At 39.5% G+C, this 14,323-nt stretch overlaps 1 protein-coding gene and 1 long non-coding RNA gene across 2 annotated transcripts; both read left to right on the top strand.

Annotated features, from left to right (window-relative positions):
• The first annotated feature begins 1,433 nt into the window (after positions 1-1,433).
• LOC117432691 (uncharacterized) lies at positions 1,434-3,631 on the top strand. The gene is made up of 3 exons (XR_009320112.1): positions 1,434-1,597; positions 2,929-3,054; positions 3,187-3,631. It is a non-coding gene; the product is annotated as an uncharacterized LOC117432691 (long non-coding RNA).
• A 1,896-nt stretch (positions 3,632-5,527) lies between these two features.
• Positions 5,528-11,701, top strand: LOC131723019 (piggyBac transposable element-derived protein 4-like). Its single transcript, XM_059016293.1, has 2 exons — positions 5,528-5,812; positions 6,508-11,701. Exons 1-2 carry the CDS (start codon positions 5,637-5,639, stop codon positions 8,240-8,242), a joined length of 1,911 nt encoding a protein of 636 aa, XP_058872276.1. The 5' UTR covers positions 5,528-5,636; the 3' UTR covers positions 8,243-11,701.
• The last annotated feature ends 2,622 nt before the right edge of the window (positions 11,702-14,323 follow it).

Here is a 14,323-nt window from a genome sequence, read left to right as displayed (position 1 = left end):
AAACATTTTCTGTTTCCCTTGTTAGAGGCATCTGTCGCATCTGCAAATGGAGATCGGCTGTCTTTCAGTTTCTTAACTGCGGTCTCAACAGAAAAAGAAAAAGCCCCGAGTACATTCACCACCAGACTCTGTATTTTGGTTCGACCCAACTGCACCTTGCTTGCTACGGGTGAATCAGCATGCAGTCGTGTAACAAGTTTACTGCCACAATCCATTGACAGAAAGCTGTAATGATGTTTAACACCATGAAACACGTAGGCTAACTCACTTTCCGTTACAGTGTCTCTTCTCTCGCTGTATTCCTGGGTGGTCTTAGTCTTGCATACACTCTCTACAGCTGCTTCATGTTTTTTTCCCTTTCCTATGCTGCTTTACGGCATCGACACCATCAAACTGTCTGCCGTTTAGCAAGCCAATCTTTAAAGTCTGATTCTTTTAACCAGTCGTCATTGAAGACACAGGTCCTCTTCCTCTTAGCTTGTGCTATCTGTCTTGGTGGAGTGGTGGGAAGATTGTCTACTTCTTCATTTGTCTCTGCCATTGTGACTAACGTTACAGTTTCGCTACTTAATAGTTTCGCGCTTCTTCATTCAAAGGGCTGTCATACTTAACAGCAGCGCGCATGCTCATACCCGATAACACACAGCGGTGAGCACACAAGAAAAACATTACGGTCCAGCGTTTTGGTGTCTTACGTTGTTACCTCAGTTCTTTCTGTTGCATTTACACACCGCTGTGTTATAGTATTTGAATTTCACTCATACAAGCACAAGATGTTATATTAAATTGTTTATTGTAACACATGTTTTACGAACATATCCAATAGCGTAGCATGATTAGAAATACCGGACATCTTCCACAAAAAAAGGACAGGGGGTCAAAGTACATAAAAATACCAGACAGTCCAGTAAAATACATGCGGGGTGGCAACCCTAGCAATCATTAACGAGGGGAGCACAGAGCACCCCGATATACTCACAGCAGAACAGCCTCCATTCACAAAACCTATAGCAACGCGATCATTAACGAGGGGAGCACAGAGACACCCCGATATACTCACAGCAGAACAGCCTCCATTAACAAAACCTATAGCAACGCGATCATTAACGAGAGGAGCACAGAGCACCCCGGTGATATACTCACAGCAGAACAGCCTCCATTCACAAAACCTATAGCAACGCGATCATTAACGAGGGGAGCACAGATTTGTAATTTCCAGTAAAATGTAATGTTTCTATATTCCAATCTGTGCCAAACGTCACTTTTAAAACCCGTGTATTATGAATGTAAAGCCTAGTCCGGGTCTGTCTCGAGACACATCCGTTTCATTTACACTGTAATGCGGACTCACATGAACACAATATTTCTACCTGTGCTGAGTGGGAGCTGCAGAGGGACTGTGTTTTACGTAACTTTAGTTAAACTGCAATAAACTCTCTGTCAGACTTTCTGTGTCCTCACCTAGGACTGTATAAAGCAGGATAGGACAGTCAATCCCGTGATGCAGTTCGGTACTCAATTACAGGCGCCATTTGTGGAGCCCACTCAGTACTGAATACATTGCGGCGATGCTGTGCTGCAGCGCCAGGATATACCGGTATTTTTTTTAATAACAATACAAAATATCGTTAATATAAATTGCCTGTTATTTATGTGAATTAATGCTTGATTATGTCAAGAAACATTTTGCCAGGGCGAGCGTGAATACGTTAAAAGCATTGCGAGCGCGCTGTGAAAGAGCTCTACGGGCTCCGGAAATGCGTCACTGTTTACTAACTCCGCCCCCTTGTGACGATAGGACTGACAGACACACACACACACACACACACACACACACACACACACACACACACACACAGAGGTACTGACACACACACACACAGATGTACTGACACACACACACACACACACACAGATGTACTGACACACACACACACACAGGTACTGACACACACACACACACAGAGGTACTGACACACACACACACACACACACACAGAGGTACTGACACACACAGATACTTACACACACACAGACAGGTACTGACCCACAGACACACACACACACACACACACACACACACACACACATACACAGAGGTACTGACACACACACACACACACACAGAGGTACTGACACACACACACACACACAGAGGTACTGACACACACATACACAGAGGTACTGACACACACACACATACACAGAGGTACTGACACACACACACACACACACACAGAGGTACTGACACACACAGATACTTATACACACACAGACAGGTACTGACCCACAGACACACATACAGGTACTGACACGCACACACACACACACACACACACACACACACACACACACACACACACACACAGAGGTACTGACACACACACACACACACACAGAGGTACTGACACACACATACACAGAGGTACTGACACACACACACATACACAGAGGTACTGACACACACACACACACACACAGAGGTACTGACACACACACACACACACACACAGGTACTGACACACACACACACACACACAGAGGTACTGACACACACACACACACACACACAGGTACTGACACACACACACACACACACACACGTACTGACACACACACACACACACACACAGAGGTACTGACACACACACACACACATACAGGTACTGACGCACACACACACACACACACACAGGTACTGACACACACACACATACAGGTACTGACACACACACACACACACACACAAGTAATTTGAAGTAATTTGCAATACTGTAAAACTGTATTTTTGCTTCATTTTAATTTTTCTGAAGGGAATTGTCCTGGCTAGTTTTTAATTTATATCGTGTGCAATTTGAGAGTTGCCTTGCAGTTAATTCAATAATGCCCTTGATAACACTGTAAAGTAAAAATGCATTATTTTCTTAGAGGTGGATCGACAATTATAAAAAGAAGCTGAAGAGGGGAGAGCATTCCAGTGAACCCAGAGTTAAACTTGAACAAGGGCTAAGAGAGGCATCGATGTGTCCTACAGTGAGAACTTATCAAAACAAGGTCCGCACAGGGTTTTATTCCTTACAGAACACATTTTTAATGTATTAAAGGCATTTAAAAAAAAATAATCAAAATACAAAACATAGATGATGTGACTGGATATAATAAAATACAATATTGTGCTCTTTACAGAGGGCAACACTAACAAAGAGAAGGTGCAGGCTTTACACAGGACCTGGAGGAGCAGCACAGCCGAGGAACAGGAGCGGTGCTCTGAAACGTCGAGGAAAATGACCCCTCCACAGCGACCTGCAGACCACAGTCCTGATCAAAAGAAGAGCCTCTACAAGGACACCTTAAAGAATATTGCACAACAGGTCATCTGTGTGGTCAGCTTATACAAGAGATGGGCAACTCTAGTCCTCAAATTTGCAGCTTTCGTTCATGTTCTGCCTCAGTTATCAAGCTCGTAAATGCTCGTTGTCTTTTTTGTACTTATGTTTCTATCAGTTGCTAATCAGAAAATAAAACAAAGATTCCAACCCCTCAAAGACTGAAAGAGCCAGTTCTTTATTTGCACCAAACAAGCAATCGAAAACTCAGAATTAAAAACAAATGTTACTGTCACACTCTGATGAGATGTTCTATCTTAAATAGGTGTCAATCCTAGAAGAATTAGGAAGAAGGGGGTCATAGTTCTCGCTGTAGACTGCAGCAATAAATGATCATGATTTGGGACAGACAAGTGTCTGGACTGGCTGAACGAGCAAATGGAGCTGCAGTGTTGCTTCCTTTCCACCTGCATAGGTCAGGCTTGTCTCTCATCTACAAATTCAGAATTGAAATATATCTTAACTTGTTTCATTGAATTGAAAAGTATGTTTTATAATAAACAGTGTGTGTTCTCATACTCACAAGCATTATATTGAAGGTTAAAGGTATACCTGAAATTTTGGGAACATATGTAAACACTACTTACAAATCAGTTTCCTCATTTGAGTTAAGATTTTTTTAAATAAAATTAATATTATTTTATACGTTTAATTTAGTTTTAAAACTATATAATATTGTTTTTATTTTCCTCAAATTGGCAAGTTCCCTCAAAACCGTTGATAATTCCAGACACATTCCGAAACTGGACTAGAGAAGCCTGTTTTTAAATAATTCAAAATGAAGCTCCAGAAAGGGAAAATTGACAAAAACAGCCATGGATCTTAAAGGGTAACAAAGGATGTTTTTTTGTGTCACATGTCCTCATGTGTTGCTGCAGCTGCTAAAGTATGGTGAGTCTATTGTTTGGTTTTCTTTAATCTTGATCACTTTTTTAAATTGCATTCTGTTTCCAAGATGGCTTCACATGGGAGCGCACATGTGCTTGCTCAACTACATTTCCCATGATCCTCCTGCTCACATCGTAACAGGTAGATTTACCAGTGACCAATAGGATGATGGGAAATGTAGTTCTGAAAATTGAATGATAAGACATTGTTGCGTTATCCTGGAAACAGCCAGGGAATACTGCAATTTAAAAGTGAAAACGGTCAAGATTTAAAAAAATAATAATGAACACAACACACACACACTTTACTTTAGCAGTTGTTGCCACACATGGGAACATGTGACACACAAAAAAGTCCCTTAACCCTTTAACTCAAATGAGGAAATTGATTTGTAAGTAGTAATATTTACTTATTTCCCCAAACCTCCCAGGTATCCCCTTTAAGTTGAATTACACAATATTTTTTTTTTTTGCTGGTATAACTTGTAGGAAGTACTTTTTTAATCTTTAGCTGTGCAAATGGCATTTGAAGTATTGAAAAATAAATGTATATATTACCATATTTTCCTTTGTGAGAATGTAGGTGGAAAATTGTAAACTTTTAATAAGCTGATTATAATACATGCCTGCCAATCATACCCATTTTTATAATCCCTTATAACATATTCACAAGCACATAATACATCAAACTAAATTAATTTAATAAAGATGCTGTATATATTTTTTTCATTTTTTTAGGAAATGAAGGGCCAATACTAAAAGAGAGAAGGGCAGCACATTCAACACAAAATACACAAGTTAGATATTTTATTAATTTTTACATTAAATTTAGTTTTGAATTAACTCACACACACACTGTAAGTGTATTAAAATGAATGTATTCATACAACATGGTACTGCAATTACACATTATATTTCATAAATCATTTGTAATATTATTACAAAAGCAAAAGAGAAAAAAAAGCTGACTCAATATCAAAATCGTTGTTTTCTTACCGTCAAACAGCGAAGGAATTTTTCAAATCCGTCATTTCACCGCTGAGATATCCCCTTGGCAATGTGCCTAATACCCCATGCTTCAAAAACTACTGCGATCGACTAGCTGTGCGTTTTGCTGCTCTGGTCTTACAACTATCTGATGACGGTCAAATCTCCCTGATCACGTTGTAGGGGAGGTCACAAGCTGTCCAATCATACCTTGACTTGACGTTTGTAGTCCAATCCATTACAGAGCAATCGATGTGCGAAGTAAACAGAGCCACATCTATTGCAAGCAAGCGCCCTGCATTACGCACAACGGATCACGGTTTCTTAACATTTTCTGATCATTTTTCAATTTGTAAAATTTGTAAAATCGAACAAAATGTGGAGCAGTGTTCCAAAGCATCCCAAACGAAGTCGATTCAGTGTTTCTGAAGATTTGGAGGAGATGGATACGAGTGAAAGTGACGGCGAAAGTGATCAACTTTCTGGGTTGGAGAGCGCTGATTCAATGTCTGAAGCAGCATTTGAAGATGGATTGGATCCTCTTCAGGATTTGTAAGTATAATGGATCCACACTACATTTTATTACTATTATTATTATTATTATGATGCATAATTTTCAATATGCATTTTTTTACTGTAAGTATGTTATTAGAAAATGCAGCCATTTGACTCTCAAGGGACACATAGAAATAACGTTTTTTTTAACAATTTTTTAGCAACACCATGTCTCATCTGTGCTGTGCTGCTCTATACAGTCTCTGATCTGTACATGCAATAAAAGATGTAAGAAATAATAGTTGCTTCCTGAGCGTCTTTATTATTTTCTCATTGATGTTCACTGATTTATTGCATGGGAGTGTTTAGCAAACTTTGTTTTTTTTTATAATGCCATGATTACAAGGAGTGATGTTACTCACCTAGAGACAGTGTAGGTTTTCTTAGCCTTTCAAGATAAGCTGTCTGCCTGCCCCAACAATCACTCACTCAGTTCCATTGTTTGCCAATCAAAGTAAAGATGAAAGGAACTGAGGTGTTTTTAGTCTGGCAGCTTGATTTGAGAGCAGCCAAGTTCTCTGCAATCTCATTATTATTAGTATTATTATTGTAGACATTTAGCAGACACCTTTATCCAGTAATCAATGTTCGCCTCTCAGCAGGGCAAATACTGTGCTTGAATCTGTTGCTCATTGATATTGATAATGGAAATGTTATTCTAATTTTCAATTCATTTCACTTTTTATTTTCAGTGAGGACACTGAAGAAAACCCTCCCCTCTCAACAAGCGAGAGTTTTGATGTTTCTCAGCAGAAAAGGAGACGATCCATTCCCACCCCTCTCCCTTATATCACCTCAAGCATGCCTGCAAGACCAGTTGAGAGCAGGCAGGCAAGCACACCCACCCCCACCCCCACCCCCACAACCTCAGACCCTGAGGAGAGGTGGAAATTTGTAACTGAGGATGACGTCGAACCTGTGCAGCACCGCTTCTGTCCTGCACGAGCACCTGGAGCACAACTGGATACTTCAAAAAAGTATTCCCCGCTAGACCTCTTCCAGCTTTACTTCAGCATGAACGTCGTTCAATCTTTGTGTACAAACACAAATAAAAATGGAAAAAAGCAGCAGGCCCAGGGGAAAAAATACCAGTGGGATCCAGTTTCAATCAAGGAGCTCTACCAGTTTTTAGGAATCCTAATTTTCATGGGGCTACTGACAACTCACACCGTGAGGGATTACTGGAGTCCACGTAGGCCTTATGGAATCCCATTCTGTCACACTGTGATGTCCAGGAAGAGATATGAAGCCATCGCTTGGACTCTGCACATAAGTGACCCAGAGGAAGATAAAGAGAATGATCAGAAGAAAGGAACTCCACAACACGATCGCCTCTTCCGTCTCAGACCCCTCTTGGATTCCCTCCTCCTGTCCTGCAAGGCATACTACCACCCCCGACAGAACCTTTCAATTGATGAACGCATGGTGGCCTCAAAAGCCAGGATCGGGTTCAAGCAGTACATGAAAGCAAAGCCGATAAAATGGGGCTTCAAGCTGTTCGTGCTGGCTGATGCCCACAACGGGTACACATGTGATTTCAACATCTACACAGGAAAATCCAAATCAGATTCTGGGAAAGGACTGAGTTATGACTCCGTTATGAACCTCATAAAGGTGTCATACTTAGGCACAGGGTACCATGTGTATGTTGACAATTTCTACACCAGCACAACACTGTTTCGGGACCTTTACAAGCTCAAATTTGGAGCATGTGGGACCATTAGAGAAACTCTTCAGGGCTTCCCACAGACAAAAGAAAACGCCCTCCCTAAAAAAGCTGATAGGGGGACAATTCGCTGGATACGAAGTGACAAACTGCTGTACACCAAGTGGATGGATACACGTGAAGTGACGATGTGCAGTTCCATTCATAAAGTGTACACAGGAGACAAAGTCCAGAGACGGGTAAGGAATGAAGATGGGACTTGGGGAATGCGGAATGTTCCTGTTCCTACTCCTGTAAAGGCCTACAATCAGCACATGGGAGGAGTGGATTTGTCAGATGCCCTTATAAAATACTACAACATGGCACAGAAAACACAAAAGTGGTACAAGAAAATTTTTTATCATTTCATTGACATTGCTGTTGTCAACAGTTTTTTGCTTCATAAGGAATTGGCACAGGCTCAAACTACAAAGGCACTTTCACAGAAAACGTTTAGAGAGGAGCTATGCAAGCAGCTGGTGGACATCAGGCTTGTGGAGCAGGAGGCCAGTGTGAGTACAGGTAAACTCTGTGTCCCTGTAGCCATTACAGAGGGCAAGGAACTCGACCCCTCCATGAAGTCCTCCTTCGGGCGTAGACACTGTGCTTTGTGCAATGAATGGAAACTCAGGAACAAAACGCCCTGGAAATGCGAAGCCTGTGATGTGCCATTATGTGTCATTGTGGACAGAAACTGCTTCAAGAAATGGCACATGCGTTAGGAAAAAAAGACTTTATAGCAGCTTAGGGATGTAAGTAGTTCATTTGTTCATTTTGTACAGTTCGTGGTGTTATTAGGTTTTTGTTCAGTTGTATTCGTTGTTTGAAAAAGAAAATATTTATACTTCGTTATTTTGCTTCTTGACATTTACATACTTTCAAGTGAGTAACAAAAATACAGAATCAAGTACTGAAAATTCAGAGCTTCAGAAAAGTCTCAGTAGCAACATTCTCCTGCACAAACAGACAGTTATGTGAGAGCAATGTGCCTGACAGTTGTGGCATATGGATTGAGAGGATTTGTCATGAATACTCATCATGGATACATTTCGGGCACCACAAAGCTCTCCAAAAAGGCCAGCTTTTGAATGAAATATTGGACAAAAAAAAAAAAAGAGGATTACAAAATCTAATTCATGTGGCAATGGATAGCATGTGAGGTGCCAGAAGTTCACATCCCTTTTAGAACTTGCTCAAGAAACTAGTGTATCACTGGACATAAAGATTTACACAATGTTCATTTTTGGAGAGGTTTGGAGAGGTTTGTAAAAACTCCTGTAGAATTTGATCCCTTTGTTCAAACAGTTCCAAATTTACCCAGTATAGTAGACATGTTGGTGAAGCACTGGAAAAAAATCTGGCTCTTTTCATATGCTACAAGTTGAAATAATGACTATAGAACATAAAAAATGAAAAGCGTTTGTTGTTTTTTTATGTATTTTTTCTGGATATCTCCTTCCAGTGTGGTACTGAGTAAGACTTTTATCACACCTGAGGTTTTAGTCCTGATGCCCAAGGGGTTACCTTGAATTCAAGCCCTGAACCATGCCTGTGCTGTCTATACTTTAGAAGATATTGTGATTTATTTAAGGGCACAGCCCCCCAGGCGGAAATTGCCTGTGAGGGGCTGGGGTTTTAACAAGTTAAATGCAGATTCAGTGCAGACTCTGACCAGTTTAACCAATGATCTTTTAAGAATGAGCTCTGTGAACGCACGCATTGGATAAATCGGTCAGAGTCTGCACAGAATCTGCTCTGAATGATCCCCGTGAACGCGCTCAAAAATCTTCTATCAGCCGGACACACGCCGTTGCACAGCTGTGAAAACATTTTGTAAACTAGTCTCAAGTATGCTACCCCCGTTTGTAGTTATTTTTTTGACTTACTGAAATACCGGGCTGCATTAGGAAATGCATCACAGCGTCTTTCAATATGGAGAGTGCTGAATTAACGTCATTGTGTTTAAATGCATTAATCAACCTCCCACAAAACTATGTTATTAATGAGGAAATAAATGATTGACACAACATTATATGTTGTTGATGACATTAAGATCATAATCCCATCATGATGAGATATATTATATATTTTATGTGAAAGCATATAGAAAACTGTATATTTTGTGATTTTCCCTGTATTTTAAACACAATATTAATAAAAAATACAGTCACAAAACACAAATTACAAAATACAATCACAACTCTAAGTCGCCCTGGGTAAGGGCGTCTGCTAAGAAAATAAATAATATGAGCTACCCAGTGTCCCAATGAGGAAACCCCCGGCCAGATCCTTAAAAGCACACCTCACCTGCGAGAGCTACCCAACTGGAAACTTTACATCGATTGCTTACGAATGTAGCAGCAGAAACGACAATAAGAAGAAGGGAGTTCCCATACGAGACCAGTATGTCTGTGTTACCATGTAGACATAACAATGCAAGTCTAATACTGACCAGACTGCACTCAGCTACCTCCAGACCCTCATCTCTCCCTACACCCCCACTCGACCTCTCCGCTCCTCCTGCACTAAAAGACTGGCTCTACCTCCTTTACGCTCCCCTGCCTCCAGAGCCCGCTCCTTCTCCACCCTCTCTCCGCAGTGGTGGAATGACCTTCCTACAGATGTCAGGACTGCCCAGTCCCTGACCACCTTCCAGCGCCTCCTCAAGACTCACCTCTTCAGACAGCACCTGTAGAACTCCTCTGTTTTTTCCCTCTGATCACTTTATCACCTTCCTTAATGCGATTTACTTGCTCTTATCTGCCCCTATTTTACTGCATTTAATCCTGTACTTTAGAGTACTGTAATCTGTCAAGTGTTATTTAATCTGTAGTATTTTGTATTTAATTATATCCTGATGTAACTATCACTGACACTGTTATCTGCTCTGATATTGAATCGTATTTTGTCACACTTGTACTTGCTAGAACCAAAGTCATTGTATTTATCTTGCTCTTAATTATATTAATACTTGTACTGTGATTCTTGAAATGTATTTTTGTTTATGACTGTAAGTCGTCCTGGATAAGGGCGTCTGCTAAGAAATAAATAATAATAATAATAATATTATTATTTTGCAGTGAATGCAGGGAGAGGGCTGCCTGTATGAACAGAGACTTGCATGTTTCAAACATCCATTTGAAGCCCCCCAGGTTTGTTATTATTATTAGTTAGTCCTGCTATCGTGCATTGTTTCCAGGACAACAGTTTACACGCTTAAAATATTTTGATTTATTAGTGACGTAATAAACAGGACAGAGGGTCATATTTGCTAATCCATATCGACCAGATGCTGAAATCCATTGAGAATAATGACCACACACCTTTTTAGCATTTTTGAAGGGCTATTAATTTATCATCTTTAGGTCTAACAGGCTGGAAGTTGGTACAGACTACCCTTGTGTACAGTAGATTGTGCATACTGAATCTCTGACCTGTAGCTTCAGTGGTTTGGCTGTAGGACCCTCCCATAGAACCTTGAAAAACTCTTATGAAATACTACTCGTTTTCTACCTTCTTTACCCTAATTCAGCAACCCCTTGGCATAGAAACACCATTCAAAGTGTTCTGACATCAGAATGATGCTCTGAATACGTGTGCCAGATATCAGAAAGATCAATACTGTAATACAAATGTTATCTAAAAAAAACTGGAAAATACAGACTACTTTGTTAGGCTTCAAAACGCTATCTATGTATGGTTGCTGAGAGAGTTCTGGACGGTCTAGAAAGCTCAGCAAAGAACCTCTCTTTTATCTGGATGTCAGATTCCAAATATGTGTGTAAACCCAGCCAATGTCATGTGAATCGTGTGCTGTTTGGCCCCATTTTATTTTTTTCACTGAACTGGAGTTAGAATGTGGAGGTTGTAGTCTTTGTTTAAATACAGCCAAAGAATTGCAATTGCTGATAATAATAATAATAATAATAATAATAATAATAATAATAATAATAATAATAATAATAATCAAACATGCCAAAGTGTATTTGGTCCTGCTGCTTGGTGATCGCCTCTAAATCCTGCTTTCCAGAAGCAGAAGGACACTTGAGCTGGATGCCTCTGGGCATGCCCATGGCCACCAGCCTCCCTTCACTCAGCACTTTATAGGAGCTCCTGCCAGAGGTTCCACTCGCGATTCCTAACAGATAACACGGCAGGAAACACGTTTTATTGTAAAACACTTTAAGTTTGCAGACTATTTAATTATTTCAGGACATGTTCAATCTGTTGTATGAATACATTCATTTTAATACACTTACAGTGTGTGTGTGAGTTAATTCAAAACTAAATTTAATGTACAAATGAATAAAATATCTCACTTGTGTATTTTGTGTTGAATGTGCTGCCCTTCTCTCTTTTAGTATTGGCCCTTCATTTCCTAAAAAATGAAAAAATAAATACAGCATCTTTATTAAATTAATTTAGTTTGATGTATTATGTGCTGGTAAATATGTTATAAGTGATTATAAAAATGGGTATGATTGGCAGGCATGTATTATAATCAGCTTATTAAAAGTTTACAATTTTCCACCTACATTCTCAAAATGGAAAATATGGTAATATATACATTTATTTTTCAATACTTCAAACGCCATTTGCACAGCTAAACATCAAAAAAGTACTTCCTACAAGTTATACCAGCAAAAAAAAAAATATTGTGTAGTTCAACTTAAAAGGTATACCTGGGAGGTTTGGGGAAATAAGTAAATATTACTACTTACAAATCAATTTCCTCATTTGAGTTAAAGGGTTAAAGGATTTTTTTGTGTGTCACATGTTCTCATGTGTTGCAACAACTGCTAAAGTAAAGTGTGTGTGTGTTGTGTTCATTATTATTTTTTAAATCTTGACCGTTTTCAGTTTTAAATTGCAGTATTCCCTGCTGTTTCCAGGATAGCTCAACGATGTCTTATCATTCAATTTTCAGAACTACATTTCCCATCATCCTATTGGTCACTGGTAAATCTACCTGTTACGATGTGAGCAGGAGGATCATGGGAAATGTAGTTGAGCAGGCACATGTGCGTTCCCATGTGAAGCCATCTTGGAAACAGAATGCAATTTAAAATGACAAAAAAGTGATCAAAATTAAAAAAAAATCAATAGACTCACCATACTTTAGCAGCTGCAGCAACACATGAGGACATGTGACACAAAAAACATCCTTTATTACCCTTTAAGATCCATGGCTGTTTTTGTCAATTTTCCCTTTCTGGAGCTTCATTTTGAATTAAGAACAGGCTTCTCTAGTCCAATTTCGGAATGTGTCTAGAATTATCAGCGGTTTTGAGGGAACTTGCCAATTTGAGGAAAATAAAAACAATAGTATATAGTTTTAAAAGTAAATTAAACGTATAAAATAATATTAATTTAATTTAAAAAAATCTTAACTCAAATGAGGAAACTGATTTGTAAGTAGTGTTCACATATGTTCCCAAAAATTTCAGGTATACCTTTAACCTTCAATGTAATGCTTGTGAGTATGAGAACACACACTGTTTATTATAAAACATACTTTTCAATTCAATGAAACAAGTTAAGAGATATTTCAATTCTGAATTTGTAGATGAGAGACAAGCCTGACCTATGCAGGTGGAAAGGAAGCAACACTGCAGCTCCATTTGCTCGTTCAGCCAGTCCAGGCACTTGTCTGTCCCAAATCATGATCATTTATTGCTGCAGTCTACAGCGAGAACTATGACCCCCTTCTTCCTAATTCTTCTAGGATTGACACCTATTTAAGATAGAACATCTCATCAGAGTGTGACAGTAACATTTGTTTTTAATTCTGAGTTTTCAATTGTTTGTTTGGTGCAAATAAAGAACTGGCTCTTTCAGTCTTTGAGGGGTTGGAATCTTTGTTTTATTTTCTGATTAGCAACTGGTAGAAACATAAGTACAAAAAAGACAACTCGCATTTACGAGCTTGATAACTGAGGTAGAACATGAACGAAAGCTGCAAATTTGAGGACTAGAGTTGCCCATCTCTTGTATAAGCTGACCACACAGATGATCTGTTGTGCAATATTCTTTAAGGTGTCCTTGTAGAGGCTCTTCTTTTGATCAGGACTGTGGTCTGCAGGTCGCTGTGGAGGGGGCATTTTCCTCATCGTTTCAGAGCACCACTCCTGTTCCTCAGCTGTGCTGCTCCTCCAGGTCCTGTGTAAAGCCTGCACCTTCTCTTTGTTAGTGTTGCCCTCTGTAAAGAGCACAATATTGTATTTTATTATATCCAGTCACATCATCTATGTTTTGTATTTTGCTTTTTGCTTTTAAATGCCTTTAATACATTAAAAATGTGTTCTGTAAGGAATAAATCCCTGTGCGGACCTTGTTTTGATAAGTTCTCACTGTCGAACACATCGATGCCTCTCTTAGCCCTTTTTCAAGTTTAACTCTGGGTTCACTGGAATGCTCTCCCCTCTTCACCTTCTTTTTATAATTGTCGATCCACCTCTAAGAAAATAATGCATTTTTACTTTACAGTGTTATCAAGGGCATTATTGAATTAACTGCAAGGCAACTCTCAAATTGCACACGATATAAATTAAAAACTAGCCAGGACAATTCCCTTCAGAAAAATTAAAATGAAGCAAAAATAAAGTTTTACAGTATTGCAAATGACTTGTGTGTGTGTGTGTCAGTACCTGTGTGTGTGTGTGTGTGTCAGTACCTGTGTGTGTGTGTGTGTGTGTGTGTGTGTCAGTACCTGTGTGTGTGTGTGTGTGTGTGTGTGTGTGTGTGTGTCAGTACCTGTGCGTGTGTGTGTGTGTGTGTGTGTGTGTGTGTCAGTACCTGTGTGT

This window comes from Acipenser ruthenus, chromosome 52, assembly GCF_902713425.1.
Source record: "Acipenser ruthenus chromosome 52, fAciRut3.2 maternal haplotype, whole genome shotgun sequence".
NCBI lineage: Eukaryota > Metazoa > Chordata > Actinopteri > Acipenseriformes > Acipenseridae > Acipenser > Acipenser ruthenus.
This window is presented reverse-complemented; position numbering and strand designations above follow the sequence as displayed.

What these genes read in the sequence shown, in the direction of transcription:
- LOC131723019 (XM_059016293.1), top strand. Translation starts at nt 5,637, where the DNA reads ATGTGGAGCAGTGTTCCAAAGCATCCCAAACGAAGTCGATTCAGTGTT. An exon ending in TTGGATCCTCTTCAGGATTT is followed by an intron (nt 5,813 to 6,507) that starts GTAAGTATAATG and finishes TTTTATTTTCAG; the next exon opens with TGAGGACACTGAAGAAAACC.